Genomic DNA, 24,901 nt, shown 5'->3' with positions numbered 1-24,901 from the left:
CTTCCCCCTCAACTGCTATGGTACACATAGCTTCTACCACCTAATTTAGTATGTAATAATAAACCGTTCTATATTGTTTGCTCTTGCTTCACTCTATTAAGTTCTGAATTCCCAGCTAGTTCATATCTTATACTTCCTCATACCTCAAACACCCAGCACAATCCTGGGCATTAGTAGAGGTTACTATGGTTGTTGTGTGGTTGATGCCTACAGGAGAGGGACTCACATGGACCTTATTTTCCAGAAGGAAGGAAATAAATATTAAGCACCAGCTGTTTGCCAGGAACCGTGCTGAATATTTCGCAAGAATTATTTCATTTGATCCTCACAACACCCCCCGGGAAGTGCACGCTATCACTATTCTCATTTTACAATTGAGGAAACTGAGAAAGACAAAGGTGAAATGATTTGTCCAAAGTCACACAGCTAGTATGTGTCCCAGGAGGGATTTGAACTCAGGTCCTCCTGACTCTAGGGCCAATGCTCTATTCACTGTACCCCTGAGCTTTCTCCACAGTGAGGCACCATTAGAGATGTGTAATGATGGACGAGAAGCCACAGCTTTATTGAAAAAATGGTGAAGTATCTTCAAGAAACAGCCATTTGTTTAATGGCAAATGTATTTTATCTAATAAATTACCATTTAGAAAACATTCTGTGCTACCATAACAGCTAATATATTTTAAGCAAATGTTTTTACCAGGAGTGTGAAAAATGTTTAGAAAATGTTCATGGGGTAGTTGTCTTAACAGTCCAAAATAAAATGTTTGCTAAGGCCACAATACTGGCAAAAATCTGCTTCATTTCAAAAGGTTTCCAGGCAATGGAAATGTTTTCCTGGAAAATACTACCTTTTATTTGGAAAACACTTGCCAGCGAACACTTAGTCATTAAGTAATTTAAGGTTTCCTCGGCCAGCTTTGGAGGAAAGGTGCTATATGAACGAAAAAATGTCATTAAAGTAGAATGTCAAAAACATGTACCTTTTTAACAAAATATATTAAGCCTACCTAAGTATTTTTCCAGTCATAGGAAAAAAAATATTATTCAACCTACTTACTGCTCATTTAAAGATTCCTAGAGAATAAACTTCTGAAGGTAAACTTACTAAATTGCTAAGTGTTTCTCTGCCTATAATGCGCACGCTTGTGTGCACGTGTGCACACACACACACACACCCACACACATACCCAGCAATGCTTTATTCCAAATACCAAGTAATTTTCAAACACACCAAACATTCAGTTCATTCACTGAAGAAAAAAGTAATTTGGGAGCTATTTTTAGCAAAATATTCAAGTTTACTTCAAATCCACTTTCAAGGAGAACTGCCAGATTTGGACATTTCCCACAAACATCTGTAGCAGGCCATACAATATGACCTAAGAAAACAATTTCTTCTAGAAGTTTTCTAGTCAACCAACCTGTGTTCCTGTAGACACTAGAGCACCACGCTGGGAGCTCTTTCTTCACATGGCTAGCAAACGAACTCTATAAAATGTAAGCAAAAGGAACATTTGTTTTGTTTTTACCTGGTTAGGACTTGAGTCAGCTTTACAAACCCAGTGTAAGCCAATTCAAATGCTCCTCTGTGTCTAGATTGTAAAAGGTGTTTTTTAAAGTAGTCTCCTATATTCTTCACCTAAAGAAAATGAAAAATACATATTTCATTTGTGTGCAAGTATTTACAAGTTCATTTATATCCACATTATAAAACAGAACAAAAGTCCCAGATATCAACATATTTTACCAAAATCACAGCAACTACAGCCACTGGGGTAACTGTCAAAATACATCACACAACACAACCATAAAGAGATATCACATCAAGATGACCATGCTCAGACACCAAAGGTATAGGTAATAGAATTAATTCTAGAGAAGTGAAAGAATTCTAACTAAAAAGCATTTCTATAAAGCTGGAGTTCTTAGTCTAAAGTCCAGGAGAGACTTGAGGGGGTCTGGAAACTTTTCAAAAATATTCTGACAAATGCTCTAAATCACTATTGATTAGAAAGATGCAAATCAAAACCACTCTGAGGTACCACATCACACCTATCAGATTGGCTAACATGACAAAACAGGAAGATGATAGATGTTGGAGAAGATGTGGGAGAGTTGGAACACTAATTCATCGTTGGTGGAGCTGTGAGCTGATCCAACCATTCTGGAGAGCAATCTGGAACTATGCCCAAAGGGCTACAAAAGTCTGCATACCCTTTGACCCAAAAATACCACTTCTAGGACTGTATCCCCAAGAGATCATAAAAATGGGAAAGGATTCCACAAGTACAAAAATATCTATAGCAGCTCTCTTTGTGGTGGCCAAGGACTAGAAATCAAGAGAATGTCCATCATTTGCGGAGTGGCTGAACAAGTTGTGGTATATGAATGTAATGGAATACTATTGTGCTATAAGAAATGATGAACAGGAAGACTTCAGAAAGGCCTGGAAGGACTTACATAAACTGAGGCTGAGTGAAATAAGCAGAACCAGGTGGACATTATACACAGTATCAGCCATAGTGTGTGAGGACTGTTTTTGATACTTAGCCCTTCACAGCAATGCACGGACCTAAAACATTTCCATGGGACTCATGATGCAAAATGCCATCCACATCCAGAGAAAGTACTATGGAGATGGAACACAGAATGAAGCAGAGTATTTTCTCCTTTAAGTTTTGTTTTGCTTTTCTCATGGTTTCTCCCATTAGCTTTAACTCTTCTATGCAACATGACTAATGTGAAAATGTGTTTAATAAGAATGTATGTGTAGAGCTCATATAAGACTGCAAGCTGTCATGGTGAAGAAGAGGGAAAAATTTAAGACTTATGGAAGTTATTGTTGAAAACTGAAAACAAATTAATAAATTTGGAAAAAAATATTCTGACAACTGCATTTCAATATAATTGGTTCCCTTTGTAAGTCTATATATTTTATTTTATATATTTAAAAACATGATTCTGAGAAGGGATCATAGACTTCATTACCAGACTGTCACCATCACACCAAAAAGGTATAGAAACCCTGGTTTCAAGAATAATGACCCAAAGAAAACTGGCTTCAATTTATCAGTCCTCTTGAATAACCAAGGATCACTGGATTTACTAGACTGCCTTTTGATCCATGTCCTGCAAGCCAGCTTGTCTGTACCTGTGGGTGGGACTAGAAGGACTCTTATAGTTCTCAAGTTAAACAAGCTATTTGATTTACAACTATTAAAATTCAGTCCTGTGGTGCAATTTAAGATTATTAAAATTGGTCTGTGTTGACTTTAAAAAATCCATAACAGGCAGACAAAGTCAGCTTTTCTCCTTTTCCCCACCTCCCACTTACTTCAAGGGAAGGGTAGGGGAAGGCAGGATTGAGAATGGCACCAGACTGAATAATGATGAAAAAAATCCATGGGAAACTGTAGCAACTTCTTGAACTCTAGAATCACACAAAAAAATTAGCCATATGCCCTACAGGCAAATAAGAGGGCAGTCTTGGTGCCAAAAATACACGTAGCTGATGAGGTTCTGTATTTGAAAACATCAAGAGTGGAAAGCTCCCAGGGAGAGTACTCAGAATCCCTCAGGGTGGAACTTAGAAGGGACTGGTAACCAGTGTGGGTATGATAGCACTTAGCCCAAGGCACCCTAGGTCCATCTGTCCTGAGATGCCAGACAGGGCACTGGTTTTCTCACTAAATCTCAAAGATCAGGAAGAGAGGTCTAACCTAGGGAGAAGGAGGTCAGTTTAAGAATCCAGGCTAAGACCAAGCAGGGATGACCATGCCACCCAAAAGCTTAGCAAGTGGTCCCAATACAAAGCCCATATTTAGTAACTAAGGTAGGAGAGAAGAGCAAGTAGAAGATATATAATTATATATAATAAAGAATTATAATAAATCCAAAAATGTGCAAAAAATACAACCTAGAAGAGACTAACTCTATCACCTTGGTAAGCAGAGACTGGAAAGAAAAATGCATTTTCCACCAGAAGAAATGAAATAAGAGAGAAAAGATGAAATGAAAGCTTTGGAGGAAAGAACTAAAATCAGAATGAATAACTTAGAAGACAAAGTGATAAATCTTATACAAAGAAGGGCCTCCCTCAAAATTAGAAAAGACCAAACACAAATCAATAACTCTATTAGACAGAAACATTACAACAAAAACAAAGGTGGAAATAAAAATAGAAGAAACTATAAAAAAATCTATCTTTAAAAAAAAAACTGATCAAGAAAACAGGTCAAGAAGAAATCATTTAAGAATTATTGGACTCCTTAAAAATCATAATTTCTTTTAAAGCATAAACTCTGCATTTCAAGAAATCATAAACTAAAACTGTTCGGATCTACTAGAACCAGAGAGCAAAGTAAAAATAGAAAGAATTCATTGATGCACTCCTACAAGAAACCACAGAAGAAAAGTCTCAGGAATGCATAGTCAAAATCCAGTTTCCTCAAAAAAAAAAAATACTCCAAGGAGCCAGAAAGAGAGTTTGGGTACCAAAGAACCACAGTCAGGATCACACAAGACCTGGCAGCTTCTACTATAAACGAGAGAAGAGCACTGGGTACAATATTCCAAAAGACAAAACATATAGGCTTACAACCAAAAATAACTTACCCTACAAGGCCAAGTATAATTCTACAAGGGAAAAAGTAGACCTTTAAAAGAATAGAGGACTTTCAAGAATTTTTAGTGAAAAGACCAGTGCTAAGTAGGAATTTTGAGATGCAAGGTAAAGAAAAACCTAGAAAGAAAAATTTATTTAAGCAAATGGGAAAGGTTTATATGATGATGAAGGGCTGATCTTTAGTGTAGAAAAAGAAATGAATATCCCTTCATTAAAGTAAGAAAAAACAGAAGACCTGGAAATGGATTGGTTTTGCTCTAGGGATTTTAAGAAGGGAAAGAAAAGATAATATAAAAGGAATACACTATTGTAGAGAGAAGGAAGAATCAGGTAGATTGTACTATTTCTAAAAATTGGGGTAAAAGAGGAAAAGAAAACATAGTGACAGGGTTGAGAGGAGTGGGCATCAGATAAACCTCATGAGACAAAGAAGGGTTGAATATCCACACGCACACATGCACACACACACACAAACACAAGAGTTTTGTGTAAAAATATACCATGCTCAACAGGGAAAATGTTGAATAAGGTAGGAGAATAAGGCAGGTTAAGAAGAAGAATAAATAATACCAGGGAGGAGACAGATGTAAATAAAATAAACTTCTTGATTCCAAAGTGGGTATTAAAAGGGAAAAGAAAAAGGAAAGAAAAGGGATAGAAACTTAGAGGGTTTTGATCCATAGGGAAATGTCTGAATACAGTGTGGTAAACATGTGTAATGATGTATTAACATGCCATAAAAAATGAGAAAAGACATGATTTTGGAGAATCTTGAGAAGTAGGAACTAATACAGAGTAAAGTCAGTGAAACAGGAAGAACAAGTAATACAATAACACACTACGTAATGTACAATAAGCAATACAAAAACTTTAAGAAAACTTTAAAGAACTCTGATCAAAGAAATGACCACCCATGCCTATCGAGGACCAAAGACGAAGCTTGTTTACCTGCCTCCTAAAAGAGAGGTGATGGATTCTAAAAGCAGAAAGAGATCGACATTTATGGGCATGGACTTTGTGTGTATTTATTTTGATTGACTGTATTTATTTATTTCCTGGGGTTTTTTCCCCACTTTTATTAGGGGGCGGGGTTCATATCAACCACAAATCCAGTTAAGTAAATAATTGATATAACTTGAAAAATTAGATAAGAAAATAGAGACTTTAACAAGGTACCTTAAAAAGAAATGCTAGACTAGTTAAGTATCTTGACTACAGCAATACTCTATCCCAGGGATGGAGAAATGCAGCGTCGAGGTCACATGTGACCTTTTAGATCCTCAAGTGTGGCCCTCTGACACAATCCAAACTTCACAGAACAAATCCCCTTAATAAAAGGATTTGTTCTGTAAAACTTGGACTCAGTCAAAATGTTGCATCCAAGGACCTTGAGGGCCACATGTGGCCTCGAGGTCACAGGTTTCCCACCCCTGCTCTATTCTTCAGAAAAAACATTTCTAAAGACTTGATAATATTTGAAATAATGTAGTACACTATTAGTAACTGATAATATCTGATGTAATACAATATTAGTAAATGATAATATTTGGAGTTTATAATGGAGACAGAATTTCTCCTCCATAATCAAGTCAGAACAGAATAAATGTAAGATAAATGCGTGTGGTTCCTGTCATTTCATCCCAAATGGGAGAACTTAAAAGACTCTTTTGCTTGTTCTCCAATTGTAGACCTGAATCTTCGTTGCATACAGCTCCTACAGCAGCATAAAAACTTTGGAAAATCAAATCCTACCTGGAGGAAGAGGGAGGAGAGAAAACCAATTCTCTAACTCTAATGTGACTATGATCTTAAAAAAAAGAAAACCACCAAAGACATACCTTATTTTTAAAAGTTTCTAAGCAGGTATTTCAAGTTACAGAAAATTAAACAAATAACAAAGAGGGTCCTCTGACTTTCTTAGTCAACAAAGGTAACATTTTTTCAAAAACATGACAGGTGTCATGTCTAGAGAGAATGGACTCAATGCTAAATAGTTCTATTAATAAACCGAGATAGTCCCCTTGAATGTGACTTTAGAAATGCCCCATATGCTAACTCCATCAGAAGAGATCAGATTTTTTTCACATTTCAATATATTATTTATTTTTAGCATTATTTTCTTTTTAAATTTTGAGTTCCAAATTCTTTCCCTCCCTTTTTCCCTCCCACACTTTCCCAGACCCACTGAAAAGGCAACCAATGTGATATCAATTATACATGTGAAATCACAAAAAAAAATATTTCCATATTAGTCATATTTTTTAAAAAGCAAGAAAAATAAAGAAAATAGAAAAAATATGCTTCAATTTGCCCTCAGAGTTCATCAGTTCTCTCCCTGGAGGTGACTAGGATTTTTTTCATCATAAGTCCTCTGGAATTGTCTTGGATCACGGTATTAATCAAAATGGCTAAGCCTTTCACGGTTGATCATCTACAACACTGCTTCCACTGTACACAATGCTCTCCTGGTTCTTCTCACTTCACTTTGCACTAGTTCATATAGATCTTATGATGTTTTTCTGAGACCACCTCCTCATCGTCATTTCCCACAGCACAATGCTATTCCATCATAATCGTATGCTATAACTCATTCAGTCATTCTCTAAGTGATGAGCATCTCCTCAATTCCGAATTCTTTACCACCTCAAAAAGAGCTGCTGTAAATATTTTTGTACACAAAGGTTCTTTTCTTTTGATTTCTTTGGGATACAAACCTAGTAGTGCTAAGTCAAAGGATATGCACAGTTGTATAGCCCTTTGGGCCTAGATCAAAATTGTTCTTTAGAATAGTTGGACCAGTTCATTACTCCACCAGAAGTTCATTAGCGTACCTATTTTTCCCTCATCCCCTCAAGCATTTGTCATTTCTGAGATCAGATTTTCAATGCTGTCTGTTATTCTCATTGACTTTGAATGAGGTCTAAATCAAACAGCACAAAATAAAAACGTCCAATCTCCTCGTAGATTTGCCATATGATTCAATTATCCAACATGTGCATGTTCTCAAACAGCAGCTGGAAAACAGAAGGTCAGCTAACAGAGGAAACCAATTTCAGGTCAAGCCTAGGCCTAAGAGACTTGGACATGGCTGGAGAAAACAGAAGAAGGAAAGAGAAAGAAAGACAAACAGGGAGAGACATAAAGTAGAGACAGAGAGTGAGGAAAGAGGGGGACAGAGAGAGAGAGAGAGGGAGAGAGAGAAACACCACAGAGAAAGAAAAAGGGCATGTGTGTGCATGTGTGTGTATATGTATGTGTCATGAAAAGAGGTAGCTCTAGGCTTTAACTAAACACCTCAGTCACCAGGAGCCACAGTTGTTCTAAAGCAAGAATAACATATAGAAAGTCTTGGATGATTCAAATTATATACTCAGTTATATACTCTGAGATCCACCCTACCTCCATCTATACTTATGGGCACCTACATGACACTAGATAGAGCACTGGCACTGGAGTCAGGAAGACCTGAATTCAAATCTAGCCTCACACACTTACTAGGTATGTGGCACTGAGCAATCATTTACCCTCTGCCTCAGTTTTCCCAAACGTAAAATGGGGATAACAACAGCACATACCTCCCAGGATTGTTGTGAGTATTAAATGAGACAATATTTGTAAAAGCCCTTGGCACAGTGCCTGGCACAGCATAAGTGCTATTAAATAAACACTTATTCTTTCCCCCTCTGTATAGTACTTGAGCCCATACATCATTTACATGAAAAACTACAGACATCCTATTATCAGTGAATCGATAACGATTTCTAGAATATTCTGTTACATGAAGGATGAGGTCCACAGGCCACATTGCACATATTTTCAGACCTTTTCGATGTACTTATCAGTTTTGCTAATATTTTCCCTTCCTTTAAAAAAAAAAAACCTCAGCATTATTTGTTATATGAGACGTGGGGCTCGTTATATGAGACAGTTCTGAGATAGGCGAGATGACAGGAGAGATACTGGGGGAAATTTTGGTACTGTAAAAAAATATATATATCAATAAAAATTTATTTTTAAAAAACATCTTATGTGCCCATCTAATGTGCTAAAACCTTGGGAAGAATATAAGGGAAGTACAAAACTGGGTCTCTGTCCTCAAGGAGTTTCCAATCTCTGTAAGAAATCATTTAATAAATCAAGAACAACTAAGAGACTCCATCGTATTGTACTGAGAGGCACAAGTCCAGAACAAGGAGGGTGGCATTCCCCTGGATTCTATCCCATTCAGGCATCATTGGCTGTACTGTGTTCAGTGTGAGGCACCCCAGTTTAGGAAGGACTTAATACACTGGCCAGCATGCAGAGGAAGGAGGGCAGCACCGTGATAGGTCTTCCAGTGATAATCCATCAGGATTTCTTCAAATAAAAGGGTTGTTTAGACTAAAGAAAAGAAGGCTTTGGGAAATCAGAGAGCTGCCATCAGGTAGCTGAAGGGTATCTGCAGCAGAAGGAACGGGCCTAGCGTTCTGCTTGGATGTAGATGACAGAACCAGGAGCACAGGTGCAGGTTTCAGGGAGATAAGATTTAGGCTGAATGCAAGGATATAGTTCCTAGCAACTCTCCAGATGTTCAGTGGATACTCCCCTAAACAAAAGGCTGACGACCACCTGTCTGGCATGATATAAAAAAGGTTCTTATCAAGACAAAGATTGAATTAGATGGCTGCTGAGGTGCCTTCAACTCATGAAGACAACTGAAATCATTCTGTACTCAAGTAGTCACAGACAATTTTATGGAGATGGTGGGACTTTAATTAGGTCTTAAAGGATCAAAAGAATTTAGCCAAACAGAAGGGGGGGGAAGGCACTTTAAGAAGGGGACCGAGTGACCCAAGGCCCAGAGGCTGGGGCCTACAGGGGAGAGGTGTAAGAAAAAGATGGAAAGGTAGGGTGGGGCCAGAGTATGCCTTGCAGAGGAGTTCAGACTTGATGCGGTGGCCAATAAATAGCATTATTATTACATATATTTCTGTCTTGGTTCCCACTGCCAACTGTGAATACTTGGAAGGCAGACGCCGTGTTATGATCTACGCTCACTATTTCCATAGCGCCCATCACAAAGTTGCTCACGCTGCAGTGGCAGCAAAATAAATCTTTCCTGTGGGCCCAAAGTGCCTTTAAAAGTGTCTTTCAAAGACCAGAATCTGGAATGAAATCAAAGTCTTCTGAATTCCATCCCGGTGAATCACAGAATCTCAGAGTTGGGAGGGACCTTGATGGCCTTCTAGCCCAAGCTGTATTTGAACAAGACTCCCCTGTCTGAACACCTCTGGGCCTTAGGAGGGCCCTTTCATTACTGACTAGTCTAATTAGTCCAGCACTCTACAGATATTATCTCATTTGATTGTTACAATAATCCTGGGAGGTAGTGCTATGATGATCCTCAGTTTGTAGTTGAGGAAACTGAGGCAGACAGAGGTTAAATGACTTATCGAGGGTCTAAGAGTAAATGTCTCAGGCAAGATTTGAACTTCAATCTTGCTGATTCCAGGCCGGGTACCCTACAAGGAGTGGGGAGCCTGCAGCCTTGAGGTCACATGTGGGCCTCTAGGTCCTCAAGCCCTTTGACTGAATCCAAACTTCACAGAACAAATCCCCTTAACAAAAGGATTTGTTCTGTAAAACTTGGACTCGGTCAAAAGGCCGTACTCAAGGATTTAGAAGGCTACCTGTGACCTCAAGGCCTCTGGTTTCCCACCCCTACAAACCTTTACCACCATAAAGCCTAGGTGGATTCAACATCATAGTCCAGTAGAAATATCTTTGATTAGGAAAGATTGGTTACATTGAAGAGTAGTAATTGATGTTTAGGCATCAATTTAAACAGAGATCTGTCTTTTGGAGAGCCACAAGGATCTCTGCTTGGCCCTGGGCTGTTGAACTTTATCAGTGACTGGGATCATGGCATAATAGATGAAATACTTGGGCAGCAAGGTGGAGCAGTGGAGAAAGGGCCAGGCCTGGAGTCAGGGAGACCTGAACCTAATATCAGGCTAGTCTTGAACAATAATGCCCTCTACCACACAACCTACAAGTGGTCATCCACCCTTTGTTCAAAGACCTCCAGGGAAGAGGACCCATTCCTTGCTGAGGCAAACAGTCCTTTCTACTTTTGAATAGCTCTACTCATGAGGAAATTTTTTTTACAACAAACTAAGATCTGCCACTTTTTAATTTCCACACTGTTCCTCACACTGCCCCCTAGTGCCAAACAGATCAAGTCTCTGTCTTCTTTGCTAGTTCGTTATCTGTCTTTCAGCCCCTAAGTACAACTGCCCTTCAGGGCTCTCTGCTCCAGACCATCTCTCCCTGGTGATCTCATCCATTCACATAGGTTCAATCACCATCTACACACAAGTGACTCCTAAAGCTATGTATCTCATTCTTCTCACACTCCAGCCTTATATCTCCAGCTGCCCTACACATTTCACTTGGGATCCCATAAGTACCTCACAAGCAACAGGTCCAAGCTCATCTTCTTTTCTCAAGACACCCCTCCGCCAAACTTTTCTATTTTCAAGGGGGAGGGAAAGGGGGCACCACCATTTGATCAGGCAACTGGGTTTATGATATTAGCACCATTCCTAGCACCTGAAAAAATACCTTACACATAGGAAGATTTCTGTGTTGATCTAAAACAAATATTATGCTAACTTTTTGTGTTATTATTCCAGATGGTGGAAAGAAAAAAGGAAGGGAGGGAGAGGAAGAAAGAGAAAAAAGAAGGAAGAAAAGGAAAGGAGAAGGAGGGAAAGAAAAAGAAAGGAGGGAAAATAAAGAGAAAAGAAGGAAAGAGGGAGGGGTTGGAAGGAAGAAAGGAAGAAAAAAGGAGGGATGAAAGAAAAAATAGAGGAATAAAAAAGAAAGAAGGAAAGGAAAAGAGGGAGGGAAAGAAAGAGAAGGAAGGAGGGAGGGAAGTTTAAAGGAAGAAAGGAGAAAAAAGGAAGGATGAAAGAAAAAATAGAGGGAAAGAAAGAAAGAAAAGGAAGGAAAAGAGGGAGGGAAGGAAGGAAGGAAAGGGGAAGCATTTATTTATTTATTAAGTGCTTACCACGTGTAAAGCACAGTGCGAAGTACTGCAATACTAATGTAAACGTTGGGCAGTCTTTGCTTCTAATGGAGGGGACAATACACATGGAAGGTTTCAGCAGCAGACAGGGTGGGGAATGGCGGTCAAGAGGTAGTGAAAAAAACACTGTTTCTTAAAACTTGTGGGCATTCCTCATCTCAACACACCCCAATGTCTGCTTAACAAGCCTCTAACTGATGAATACTTCTAAACTACTATATCCTTTAACTTTCTCCTATATCTATATTTGATTAGCTTTTATTCAATGATATTCAGTTTGACAAATATTCATCAAATATCTACGTACTCTGTCCTGTTTGCTATTCTGTACACACTAATAAATCACACTCCCATCTATTTTGCTCCAGGATCTGATATCTGTCTTATTTTCTATTCTTTGTAAAGTGGCTATTTCTTTCTAAAGTCAGAAACCTGAGGAAATTAGGATGAAAAGACAATTTAGTCTAGAATATTTCTTCAAGCCGTAACAAAAGCCTTAAAATATGCCTTTAAATTCAGAAAGTTAGACTAGCTTAATCAACGACATAATATTTTTGAGAAGTCAGTTGCTTAGATAATTTAAGATGATTACTGGGTAAAAACCAGTAGTCATATACGAAACAGGTTTCAGCCAGGAAAAAGAACCTTGGATTCTTTTCAAAGCTGGTAAATGTACACACCCTATTTACAGGCCATTTCTGATTAACCAGAAACAGAAATAAAAGAAAGTACAGGAATAAAAAAAAACCCAGCTACATACATTGCAGAAGGGAGGGAAGGGGAGACTATGACAGTAAGCAATGGTTGTTTTCTCTAGCAATAAATGCTAAGCAGGCAGAGGAAAGTCAATATGAAAATCTAACCCAACGGCTTAGTTCAACCTCTGTTCTAAAATTACAGAGGAAAATATATGCAGAGGAAATTCTTACAAATCAGTACCTCTTCACATCTGGGACTGAGGGCATGGGTGTCATATATCCCTTGGAAAGATCACCAACCAAGTCTATCAATCCAAACCCCTACATTAGCGAAACATCAAGCATGAAACTCAGACATACTCAAGTCAGGAAGTTGCATGCTAAGGTTGCCTGCCCTGCTCACTCCTTAAGGGTTTCAGTTTACATTCCTCAAAGGTGGTTTTATCTCTGCCTCTTATACAGGGATATCATGAAAGAACCTTTCCTTGTTTGATTACGCAGTAGGAAGGAACTTCAACAGACCTCTGGATGCATATTCATTTGTAAAATCAAACAAGGAGAGGACAAAAGCAACGGGGGTGTTGCGCTGGAAAGATCGTGGCGTCTCTGAGTCAGAAAGGCTATATTCAAATCCCAGCTTGGACACTAGTGAGCCTCGTGACTTGAGCAAGAAACTCAAGGTCTTTCTGTGCCTTAATTTCTCATCTGCAAAATGAGAACATTGGAACAGATGATTTGTGAAGTACCTTCCAACCAGACTTCTTTGATTCTATTAATATGGCCCCGCATCAAAAATACTTCATTGGCTCTCCTTACTGCTAGCACTCTGCTCTCTGCCTACAGCAACCAAAATTCCCATTTATTCCTCTCACTGCCTTTCTACTTATTCTAAAATTCCAATATGTGTGTCTGCAACCTAAAGTCACACAAACTGGCAAAGGGCCTCAGCCCATGGAACGAAAAAAATTACTAGAGACCTCAACTAAATTAAGAACCGGAAGGATCCTGCCTTAGAGTTTTACAGGGAGGCCTCCTAATTTCAAAGCTCATTATCCTGTTAAAATCAGGCAGATACTCCTTTTCCAAAAGAAGAGCTACCAGAGGGAAGAGGAAGACAATGATTGTATATACTGTCCCTGAGGATGGATTGCTTTTTTTTTTTTTTTTACCCCAAGGGACATTCAAATCTTTGTCCTGCTGCCTATTCTGTTTGGGGATCCAATCTGTAGTTCTGCCAACTTGCTGCCTGGTCTTGGGGTCCATGACACAATGGTCACAACAGGGATGTAGCCCTCCTGTCATCACCCCCAGGTACAGCATAGCCATACTCCATAAAGGCCTGACAGCAAAGCTTTGTGGGAGACTGACCTCTCCTTCCAAGAGAGGATTTTCACTCTTCATGTACCTCAAAGCAATAACATACCATTTTGTTGTTAAATTTTTTTTCATAATTTTATCTTAAAATTCTTTAATACCAAAAAAGAGCATTTCCGTATATAGTGCAGAACACAAAAATATTCAATATGAAACCATGAATCTCTATTTCATAGTGCTTGCTTTAAAGAAAAAAAAAGTATATGATAAATGCAAAACTGCCCTGCTTGTCAGTGCTTCCACCTGAACTTCCTTCATGCTCTCTTCTGCGCATCTAAAAAATGTTGTAATGCTCCCCCTTTTTTTCTGGAATCATTATTGCTAACCTCCTCCCCTCAATACCCTCTACCCTCCCAGCCACCAACTAAAAGTATGGGAGGAAAGAAAAAATGAAACCCTTATAACAAATAAGCAATCAGCAAAACAAATCCATCCAAGGACCATGTCCCAAAGTGTATGTCTCTACACCCTGGTTCTCACCTTCTATTAGAAGGCAGATAACATGCAGAACCAAGTCCTCTAGAGATATGGTGGACTTGGACACTTGGAGCAGAATTCCATGCTCTTCCAAAATCATTTTTCATTACAATGTTGCTGTCCTTATATAAAGTGCTCTCCTGGTTCTGCTCAATTCACTCTGCAACAATTCATACTACCAACCATTCTCTGAAATCATCTCCTGTCTTCTCATATGGTGAAATGATTTTCCATTACATTCATAATTTGTTGAGCCCTTCCCCCAAATGTCTAAGAAACAACTGAAAGCGACCCTCTAAATTTCAGTTCTTTGCTCCACCCATTCTTCCCCTCCCCCTTTATGATTCTTCTTTTAGGATCAGGAAATTAGTTTTGCTTGTGATCATTCCGTTTCCAGTATCACTCTCTCTCTTCACTCTCTCCCCCTTCACTACTTTTGCTTGTCTCTCTGTTTAGTTTGATGTATTTCTAAACAAACTGTTTGCGTGTGTGTGTGCACACTCGTGTGTGCTCTACCCTCCTTTGTCCATTTCAGGTAAAAGTGAGGTTCATCTGATGCCCCCCCACACTTTCCTCCATGTTAATATATTCTAATATATTTTCACCCCAATTATGAGAAGCAAATCTGACCCCATTCTTCCTCCTTTCTACACTTTCTTACCTTTCCTTCTCTTTCCCTTCTTAAAATGCTTAGAACAGATCCAATTTCTCCCTCTCTCCCCAGGACCTCTGTTTTTCTTGTTTAATTCTCTCAATATCCTTTGAAGACATTAAGGTTCTGAAGGAACATTGGTTTCTTTTCCCCCTATTAGAATGATCATTGGTTTCTGTTATCGTCTTTATTCATTTTCAGGGATTCTACTTCTTGGGTAAGGTTTACCACATTCACTTCCGATTTTTTAGCCTTTTCTTAATGTCTTCTAAGTATTTACATGGTCCTTGTGGAGAATTCATTCCTTTTTTCACTTGAGTCTCCACTTGCAGCTGCTGCAGAATCAGATATGCAATAATTTCTGATCTAAATGGTATTTTTTTGCTCTGCTCATCTCTCCAGTTTTGGTTCCTGAATTAGAGGTTCATGGCAAGGCTGTACACTTGTGGGGTGGTCGGCCTTGTCTGCTCTTGTCCTGGGTCCCCTAGATTCTTGAGTTGACCTCTACCTCCCAGATTTTGCCATCATCAAACAGGAGGGGCCTATCTCTTGTTTAGGCAACCATCTTGGCAGTAAGCCCAAATTACTTTTTTAAAAAAAATTAAAAGTCAACGAAGCTATGAACCATTTGCCAATCCTCTTGGAAATCAATAAACAAATGTTTATTAAGTATTTCCTTTGTGCCAGGCACTGTGCCAAGCACTGGAGATGCAAAGAAAAGTAAAAACAATCCTTGCCTTCAAGGAGCTCACATTATAATGGGAGAGACAAGATGTGAACAATTATGTGCCAACAGGATAAATTGGAGGTAACCTCAGAAGGAAGCCATTAGAATGAAGATGGATCAGGAAAGCCTTCTCACAGAAAGTGGAATTTTAGCTGAGACTTGAAAGCCATGGAGGCCAAGAGGCAGAGACAAGCAGGGAGCTCCAATATGGGGGACAGCCAAGGAAAATGCCTCAAGTTAGGAAACAGAGTGCCATGGACAAGGAATAGCAAAGATGTCACTATTACTGAATAATGCAGAAGAATAAGGCATCCAAGAAAATAGGAAGGGGGCTAGATTATGACAGTTTTAAAAACCAAACAGGATTTTACCTTTCAGCCTGAAGTAATAGGATTCCATTACAGTTTATCACGTAGGGCTTGACATGTTTAGCCCAGAACTTTAGGAAGTGTTCTTTGTTACCTGAATGGAGCACAGACTAGAGTAGGGAGATCTGAGGCAGAGAGACCCACCAGCAGCCTACTGCAATAGTCTAGTTGTGGCAGGAAGAGGGCCTGCACCAGAGTAGTAGTGGTGTCAGCAAAGAAAGGGGCATATGGGAGAGCTTTTATGAACGTAAAATCGACAAGGTTTGGTCAACAGATTAGATGTATGGAGTGAGAGAGAGAGTGAGGAATTGTGGATGACACACAGGTTTTAAGTCTGAGAGACTGTGACGATGGTAGTGTCTTTGAAATTAATACAGAAATTAGGAAGAGGGATGGGTTTTAGGGGAAAGATAATGAGTTCATTTTGGACATATTTTATTTATGATTCTCTACAGGACATCCAAGCCCAATAGCCAAGTGAAGACTAGAAAATGGAGATCAGTCAAGAAATGAAAACTTGGATAAACAGATCTGAGAATCATCTGCATAGAAGTAATAACTGAATCCAGGGGAACTGATGAGATGACCAAGTTAAACACTATCGAGGGAGAAGAAAAGAAAGCTATGATTCGCCAAGGACCCAGATGAGGATCCAGCAAAGGAGACTGAGAAGGATCCATCAGACAGGTAAGAGGAGTAGTGCCACCAAAACCTAGAGAAAAGGATAATCAAAGAGAAAAGGCTGCACAGAAGTCAAGAAGAATTAGGACTGAGAAAAGGCAAGAGATATTTTGTAACTTTGGAGAAAGGAGTTTTGGTTAAGGATGAGGTTGGAAGCCAGAGTATAAAGAATTAATAAGAGTGAGAGGAAAGAAAGTGGAGGCATCTGTGGTGGATGGCCTTCTCATGGAGTTTAGCCACAAAAGGACAAAGAGGTAAGAGATCACAGCAAGCATCAAGTCAAGGCTTTTGAGGATGGGGGAGAGATGGGCAGTTTCTGGCAATAAGGAAGCAGCAAGCTGACAGAGATAAACTGAAGATAAATGAGAGAGTGGATGTGTGCCAAGAAGCAACCTGCTGGTGGACACAGGATGCAATGAGATCACCTATGCAAGGAGAGGGGTTTGCCTTGGTAAAAAGGGCCATGTTTCTATGGGAGACAGGGGCGAAGACAAAGATGATGATAGAAAACATCTGAACAAAGAGAGGAAGAAGGCTAAGGATCTCAGTGAACGATCTCAGCTTTTTCAGTGGACTATAAGGAAGGTTCTTAGATGAGAGGACAGGAGGAAGGAGAACCACTGGAGGTTTGAGGAGGGGCAAGAGGGCTTGGAAAAGTCACAGGTGGTGAGAGAGAGAGTGAATCAACGAGGGAAGTGTGAAAGGCTTGCCTTGTGGCAGTGAGGACCTAGTTGAGATTATGTGAAGTGGACCCCCTCAGTTAGGTTTTGTGTCATGATTTTCCCTGGCTCCATTCAACAGCACAAGAATAGGAGTAAAAGCAGCAGACAGTGGGAGCAATATGAGGTTGGCACCTGGCAAGGCTGGATTAGCCACAAGGAGGCCAGGGACTCAACAGGAGAGAATAGCATAGAGTCGAACTGGGTTGAAGAGAGATTATGGAGGTCTTTATAGGGTCTTCACACTACATTAAAATCATTCCTTCAATTTTTTTTCTTTTTCTTTTCCCTTCCCCAATAACGAATAGAAAACAACTCACTGCATACATTCAATAACTACAAATAAATATAAGGATCCAGTCAATGCAACTTTAAATGGCACTGCAGATCATGACAGGATGTCAGATAGGAATTTAAAGGGTGTTATAATTTTCATGCAGAGTTAGGGTTGTCTATATGATCAAAATACAGGTAAATGTGGCTTTATTTAACAGATGGCATTCTGAATAGTTAGTTGTGTGACAATTCAATTTTTGTAAATAAAATCCTATTTTAAATACATGAGTAGAACATTCTAAAGCTATCTAAAAGGAATACTTGCAATTAACTGGTGTCTCTCTAATTTCTGCTCTTCCAATCCAGCTATCCCTGAATCAGGTTTTACTGAATGGGCACACACCTATACCTAATGGACAACAGATTCAGAAGCAAAGTCACCAGCGATAGCACAGGACAACGCTGAACTCCAACTGCCTCACTCAATGAGGAGTGGCTTCTGAAATATCTGTGTCCAAGATTATCACATGAACTACACAGAAAAATGATCAGTCCCCATTACAATGAAAACCAGTGTCATGCAAATAAAACAGGTCCATTTGGGTGAGAAGCCAACCCATAAACGAGGAAGAGAAGTCACTGTTTTCATTTATACGACTTTCCCATTTTAACGGCCATCTATGTAAATGCATGTCTCCACAATGTTCTCTTCGTGAAGAGATTCAAGGACCGAGGGATATGTAAAATGATACAGGACTGCAAGTTCCTCATAATGAGTACTGTGGTTCTAAATATTAGAACAGATTTTCTTTCTCAGTTATGGCGGGAGAAAAATAACTTTCTCTTACATAAAAACCGAAACATGGCACCCAGTTACTACACCCACATGTGAGAACCTGTGTGTACACACAACACACACATCCATGCACACACAGAGAGGCTGTTTTTACAAGTCCCTGGAAATAAAAGCTGAGAAGTGCAGAGCATGGAGTATTCGCACATGTTTACTTCTTAGCAAGATGGCAAACGCTGGTGAGGCAGTCATTAATCATGGCTAGATTCCACCCTGAAGATGTTGGCATTGGCAAAGCAGCTACTCAGCCAGCACTGACTGTAACACTAGGACACAGATGCCTGTTTGATTTGGAAGGAACCAGGGGACACGATGGGGGGAAGCATGATACCATTCTCTCCACTCCCCTATCTTGCGGCCACGCAACATTACAAAATCAGCTGCTAACCATATGAAAACACCAAAGTTAGAGACAGTGTGAGAATAAAAATATTGTCATTATTTCCACAGCATTTCTCACGTCCTACCATGAAAAGCACGCAGAGGGAAATAACAAAGTGCGGCCGTATGCTATAGATTATTATTTATTTTGTTCTAAAATGCTGTAACACCTTGGGAAAAAGTAAATATTTATTTTCATTTGGAAAATGTTAAACAGAAAATACATGTTGCATATCTTTGCTGGAAAATCATTTTTGTTGAAACCATATGGAAAGGAAAGGGGAATCAATTAAAAACAGAAATCTAATAAATCCAAAATATTTCCAAATGAAATGCTTGTGGTAAGCTAATTTCTTGTAAACACTGGAGTCAAGTCACTTGAACAGTCCCAGATGGTGAACTAACTTTGTGGTCTTAAGCTAAAAGTCAGCCAAAAAAACTACACTTTTATTATCTATGTAGTAGGAAACATGAGATTCACAATCAATCAATATTGAACTTTTTTTTCCCAAAACTCTCAGGGCCATATGAATAGGCAAAGTCTGCCAAAACCTAGATTCTGGTATATGACGAAGAAAAACAAAAGTTAGGGTGATGAGTACTTTTATTAGTGCACTACTAAATCAGGTTCTATGAATGTACTTTTTAAAATAGTTCTGCAATGCAGATACAAAGGCAAGTAGCCATCATGGGGCTGCCTTAGTTACTAACTACATAATCATGATTTCTAAAGTTAGGGTGTAAGTTTCTGACTTAGGCCTTGCTTTGAAATTATACTAAGAAGAAAAGAAGAGCTTTCCTACCTGCTCCACTGTCACTAATCCATCAGGAGCTTCGGGCACAGACTGTAGGGGCATGAGCTGGCATAACATGCCCAGGAGCAGGGCAACTCCTTTCATACTTCTCCAGCAACACACCAGCACTGCCTGAGCTGTGACATCACATGAGTGTCCTTCTTTACCTTAAAAACAACAACACAAATTAAATTCAGAAATGTATACTGAATGACCACTATGTTCATATCACAGAGCTGACGGCACAGCTGTAATAATAAAGAAGACAGGCATCCTTGTTGACTGTTTTGCTAACAATGTCTGATCTTAGGAGCCACAGATGAGGAAGGAAGACATGCATACAAATCACTACCTACAAATTAAAATCTTATTGGAGTGCCAGAGATACATAAGAGTGTTGACAAGGAAAAAAAGCACTTTGTGGCTAAGGCACTTGGGAAGACTTCATTCACAAAGCTGGCCTTGGTGCTGGATGGACTTGTAAACTGAGGTTTCAATAGCTTGAAAAGATGGAGGGAATGGGTGGGGAGGAAGATACAGCAATACAAAACAGAGTGAACAAAGATTCAGACGCAAAAAAGACCACCACAAGTACTCAAGGAAGAGCAAAGAGACGAATACAATCTGTTACACCATTAAGTCTGAGAACAAGTTTATTCGTGAATGATTTATGAATTATCAGATTAAGTGAATCAGGGCCTCGTTTTTCAAATTTATTTAGTTGTTTAGAATTTATTTCGTTTCAAATTTATTAATTAAAAACTATCAGCAAACCTAAATTTTTCCTCTGGAAAAGAACAGTTCTCTCAATCTCACAGCTGAGCACAAGGGATTACAAACGCACGTCACAATCTAATAATTTGGTCCAGGTGGCTTTTACATTGGAAAGAAGACAAGATAAGCACAATGAAATCAAAATCAATCCAAAAAGAACCCAGAATCACATTTCACAGAATCTGAGAGCTGGAAAGGACCCCCGGGGCATCTAGTCTAACCCATCTGTACCCAAAAGGAATCTCCACTCTAACATATGCGTATAGATGCACATGACATATCCTATTAGACTGATACTTAAGTCCTGCCCTCAATATGAAAAGTGCAATTTGCTTTTGCTGATCTTCTCAGAGACACATTCCAAACTGATAAACAATTTTTCTACAACGTAGCAGCAGCCCCACCTAGAGGACAGTCAAGGCACTCCCGAGTGTTGCTCGGATCAGTTCTCTATGCCACTGAACTGCTACAGCAGCAAGCCTGGAGCCATTTTAATCTAGTCAGTGCAAGTGAAAACCAATAAATCCCTAAGAAACTCTTGGCTTCTAAATACCCTTTTACAACACGACAGAAAGTTACATAACACTACCCAGTGATTAAATGGAAAGTGAGAGCTGAAATGCTGGAGCCTTGATATAACACAGAAGTTCCCATTCCATCCCAAGGAGAAAGGTTCACTTTCCTTTAAAAGTCAGCTTGATTTTAATGACTCCTGAAGCAGATAATCATGAAACCCAATGCTGGCAGGAGCTGTACACTTCCCCAACAACAGATGTCCATCAGTGCCTCACCAACTTACCCGGCAGCAGCCTTCTGCCAATTCTTCCATCACAGCCTTATTTTTAGGCTTTCAAGATAGATTTCACAAGGCAAGGTTCTTTCATTAAGGGTCCTTGTATGCTGCACTGGAGAAAAGTTTTCTAAACACATTACAGAGTTCTCCGTGAGAGATCCTTCCTAATTCCTCACCCTGGATAGAAGAGACCTTACATTCTCCAGGCTAGACTGTAGAGCCCCAAAACAGGACCCAGCAGGCAGGACAGGCTTCCAGTGCTTGCCCAGTAATATCTGAGGTACAGACTAGCTGAGCTTGGAGAGGCCTATCCCCTAAAACACTCATCAGTAGGAGATGAATTTTTTCACCCACAACAATTCATAAAGACTTTCTACAAAGCCAGGAGGTTGGAATTTGTAATGGTGGAAGGAGTACCCACGCCAACCAGTCAATCAAGTCATAAGTGTTCCTTGAATACTCAACTATGCCAGGCACTGAGGAGACAAAAATAGTTCTGTCCCTGCCTTCAAGGAGTTTCAATTCTATGGAGAACAATGAAATCCTAAGTCCTTGAATCCAGTGAATCTCTGGCATGGACATTCTCACAAGTAAGAATACTGCAAACACTACTTTCTAGAAATGTTCTGCTCAGAATTACCACCATAATGGTAATGATGATTGCTAGACTTGACCCTCACAACGAGCCTGTGAGGCAGGTGCTCTTTTAATCCCATCTGACAAAAGTGTCCAAGGACACACTGCTGAAGTTTGAGGCAGCACTTGAACTCAGGCCTTCTGGACTGCAAGTCCTTCGTTTTGCCACCTGAGCTCCATGTCAGACCTGCATCCTGACTGCTGAAAGGATGATAACCAGAGAATGTTCATCATGGTCTACTTAACAAGCACACACACTGGAGAAATCTTTAACCTATAGTTACTTCACCTTTCATTTCTGCAGACGTGGTCATCACTGGCACACCAGCAGCTAAGTCCTCCAAACCAAGATGGGTCTGTTTTTTTGTCATTTTGACCTGATTGAAATAATCGTTTGTGTCTCGAGGCTGAATCTCATTGAGAATCATCTGCAAGTGACTTGCCATTTCTAAGACAGAGAAATGATAACATGTGAGATTGACAAGTCAATGGCTTCCATAACATACCCAGATCTTCCCCTACGGGTTCATGGTCCCTAAACATGGTCATGGTCCCATGACAACCCCAGCCATCACTCCATTACTTACACTGAGAAGCACCCAGGTATGAACCAGCAGGGGCTGCTGCTGAGTGCCGTGTATGTGTGTGGGCACCTGTGTGCAAGAGGATGAATGCCCACCAGCGGCATATACAAGGTGGGAAACAAGCAGATAGCAGAAAGGGAGGAAGGATGTCTCCAGGAGCTAGGGTCATTCTATAGCAGCAGCTCTTAACTTTTTTGTGTGTCATGGTCCCTTTGGCAGTTTAATAAAGTTTAGAAATTCCTTCTCAGAATAACATTTTAAAATACACTGAATGAAAAATAGAGGGTTATAAAGGAAACCAATTATGCTGAAAAATTAATATCAAAATATATATTTTTTAAAGTTCACAGGTCAAGAATTCCTCTTTCATAGGGACCAATGAAATTACAGGTCCTTGAATACGGCATGTTACAGACAGTGTCTCACAATTAAAGTTACTGCAAATACTACTTTCTAGAAATGTTCAGGTCAGACCCGTAATCTCTGACTCACCGCTAAAAAAGAAATCCAAAGCATTTTCTGAATAGCATGAGTTAAGAGTGAAGATGAAACTGAGAGAGAATCAGAAAGAGAATGACACAGACAATCAAAGAGAAAATGAGAGAATGAGAGAGAAAAGAATCAGAAAAAGAAAGAAATAACAAGAGAACTGGGGGAGAGGAGAGAAGAAGGAAGGAAAAGGGAGAGAGAGGAGGGAGAATGAGGAGGGGGAGACAGAGGGAGGGAGAAAGGGAGAGGGAAAAGGAAAGAAGAGAGGAGAGGAGAAGACAACATGTTGGTGTGGTGTGTGTGTGTCTGTGTCTGTGTGTGTATGTTTGTGTGTGCCTGTGTGTCAGTGTGTGCGTGTCTGTGTGCATCTGTGTGTGCATGTGTCTGTGCGCATCTGTGTGCGTGTCTGTGCACATCTGTGTGCATGTCTGTGTGCGTGTGTGTGTGTGAACTCCACAGGACAGGAGAACTGGGAGTGTGCTAGGGATGGTAGAAGAGGGTGTGAGCTTGAAGACAGAGGTGATGTCTCTTGTCCCTGTGGGCAGAAAAAGGCTGTGAACACCTGAAGTGGATAAGTCCTCTCTTGTCATGAAAAGAACACTAGATGTGGAGTCAGCAGACCTGCTACTAATAAAATCTGTGTGACTTTTCTGAGCCTCAGTTTTCTCATCTGGAAAACAAGGGGGGGTTGGACTAGAACAGGGTTCTTAACTTAGGGTCCACAAACTTATTTTTAAAAAGCATTTTGATCCCTGTATGTCTGTGTAATTGGTTTCCTTAGTAATGCTATGTATTTTATTTTAGGCATTTAAAAATATGATTCTAAGGAGTTCGGAGGCTTTACCAGACTCATCAAAGGGGTCCATGTCACAAAAAAGGTTAAGAACGCCTAGTATAAATGATTTTAAAGGTCCCTCCTAATTCTCACTATGATTCTATGACTCTCCAAAAGTTATTTATACAGGGTCTTAAGAAAATACTTGTGTAGCATTAAAAACTTTAATTACTTAAGTTGTATATATGATTGAAGTAATTTGTAAAAGTACCATTTACAATCAAATTTGTTTAAAAAACAAAAGTAGGACAACTATAGTGTGTAATTGTATACCTGATTCCATGATTAAAAAAATATAGTTACTATAGCTAAGAAGGGACTATATCCCTAAGGTTAGAAAAACTGTAGTTTCATCTCAGCTGTGAGTAGAAAATTCACTTTTCCTTTGAATATAATTTACAGATTATTTCTGCAAATAATTTAAATGATTTTTAATTTTAAATTATTATTTTTTAATTTAAATTTAAACTATTATTTTAAACAACTGAACATTTTTTAAAAACTAAAAATATTTCAAATTTTTAAAACTGCATTGATACTTTATCAAAGCTATATTTAGATTTAGAATATACCTTTTTATTGCAGAAGCTTTACAGTTCTAAATTTAAGGTGATATTAAAGTTAGACTGTACTCCCTAAGAAACCACTACCTACTAGTCATAAAAACTGGCATGACAAACTAATAATCAATATTCAACAGATCAATAAACAAACATTTACTGAACATTTACTCTATGCTATACACAGTACCAGGTACTGGATGAGATAAGATATCTAAGAGGCAGTGTTCTTTGTGACAAAAAAAATTACCACTTTGTACTCATTTGTTATTTTACTTAAAATTTTCTCCTTTAGGCCTAACACATTTCTGAAGCAGACAGAGAATACAGACAACTTATTAAAGCTATATAAATGGATATCAGTCAGATAAGTGAAGGAAAAGAAGGCGAGTCTACAATAAAACATAAAATACTTGGGTTTTTTGGTTGGGTACCATATTGAGAGAACTCTGTCTTTATGGGAATTTAAAGTAAATTTCCTGTGCTCCCTAATGTTTTACTACAGAAAACAACAAAAAGCCACATAAAAACAGA

At 39.2% G+C, this 24,901-nt stretch overlaps 1 protein-coding gene across 3 annotated transcripts in view; it reads right to left on the bottom strand.

The window, feature by feature from the left end:
- THADA (THADA armadillo repeat containing) overlaps window positions 1-24,901 on the bottom strand; it is a 433,436-nt gene that overhangs the window by 367,693 nt on the left and 40,842 nt on the right. For all 3 annotated transcript variants that reach the window (XM_072635750.1, XM_072635749.1, XM_072635751.1), the window contains 3 exons: window positions 22,189-22,347; window positions 19,706-19,863; window positions 1,533-1,642 (listed from right to left, as the gene is read on the bottom strand). In XM_072635750.1, coding sequence (XP_072491851.1) covers window positions 1,533-1,642; window positions 19,706-19,863; window positions 22,189-22,347 — 427 coding nt within the window. The remainder of the gene's footprint in view (window positions 1-1,532; window positions 1,643-19,705; window positions 19,864-22,188; window positions 22,348-24,901) is intronic.

Source organism: Notamacropus eugenii, chromosome 1 (genome assembly GCF_028372415.1).
Source record: "Notamacropus eugenii isolate mMacEug1 chromosome 1, mMacEug1.pri_v2, whole genome shotgun sequence".
Lineage (NCBI taxonomy): Eukaryota > Metazoa > Chordata > Mammalia > Diprotodontia > Macropodidae > Notamacropus > Notamacropus eugenii.
The sequence above is the reverse complement of the archived record's forward strand: the minus strand, read 5'-3'. Positions and strand labels throughout refer to the sequence as shown.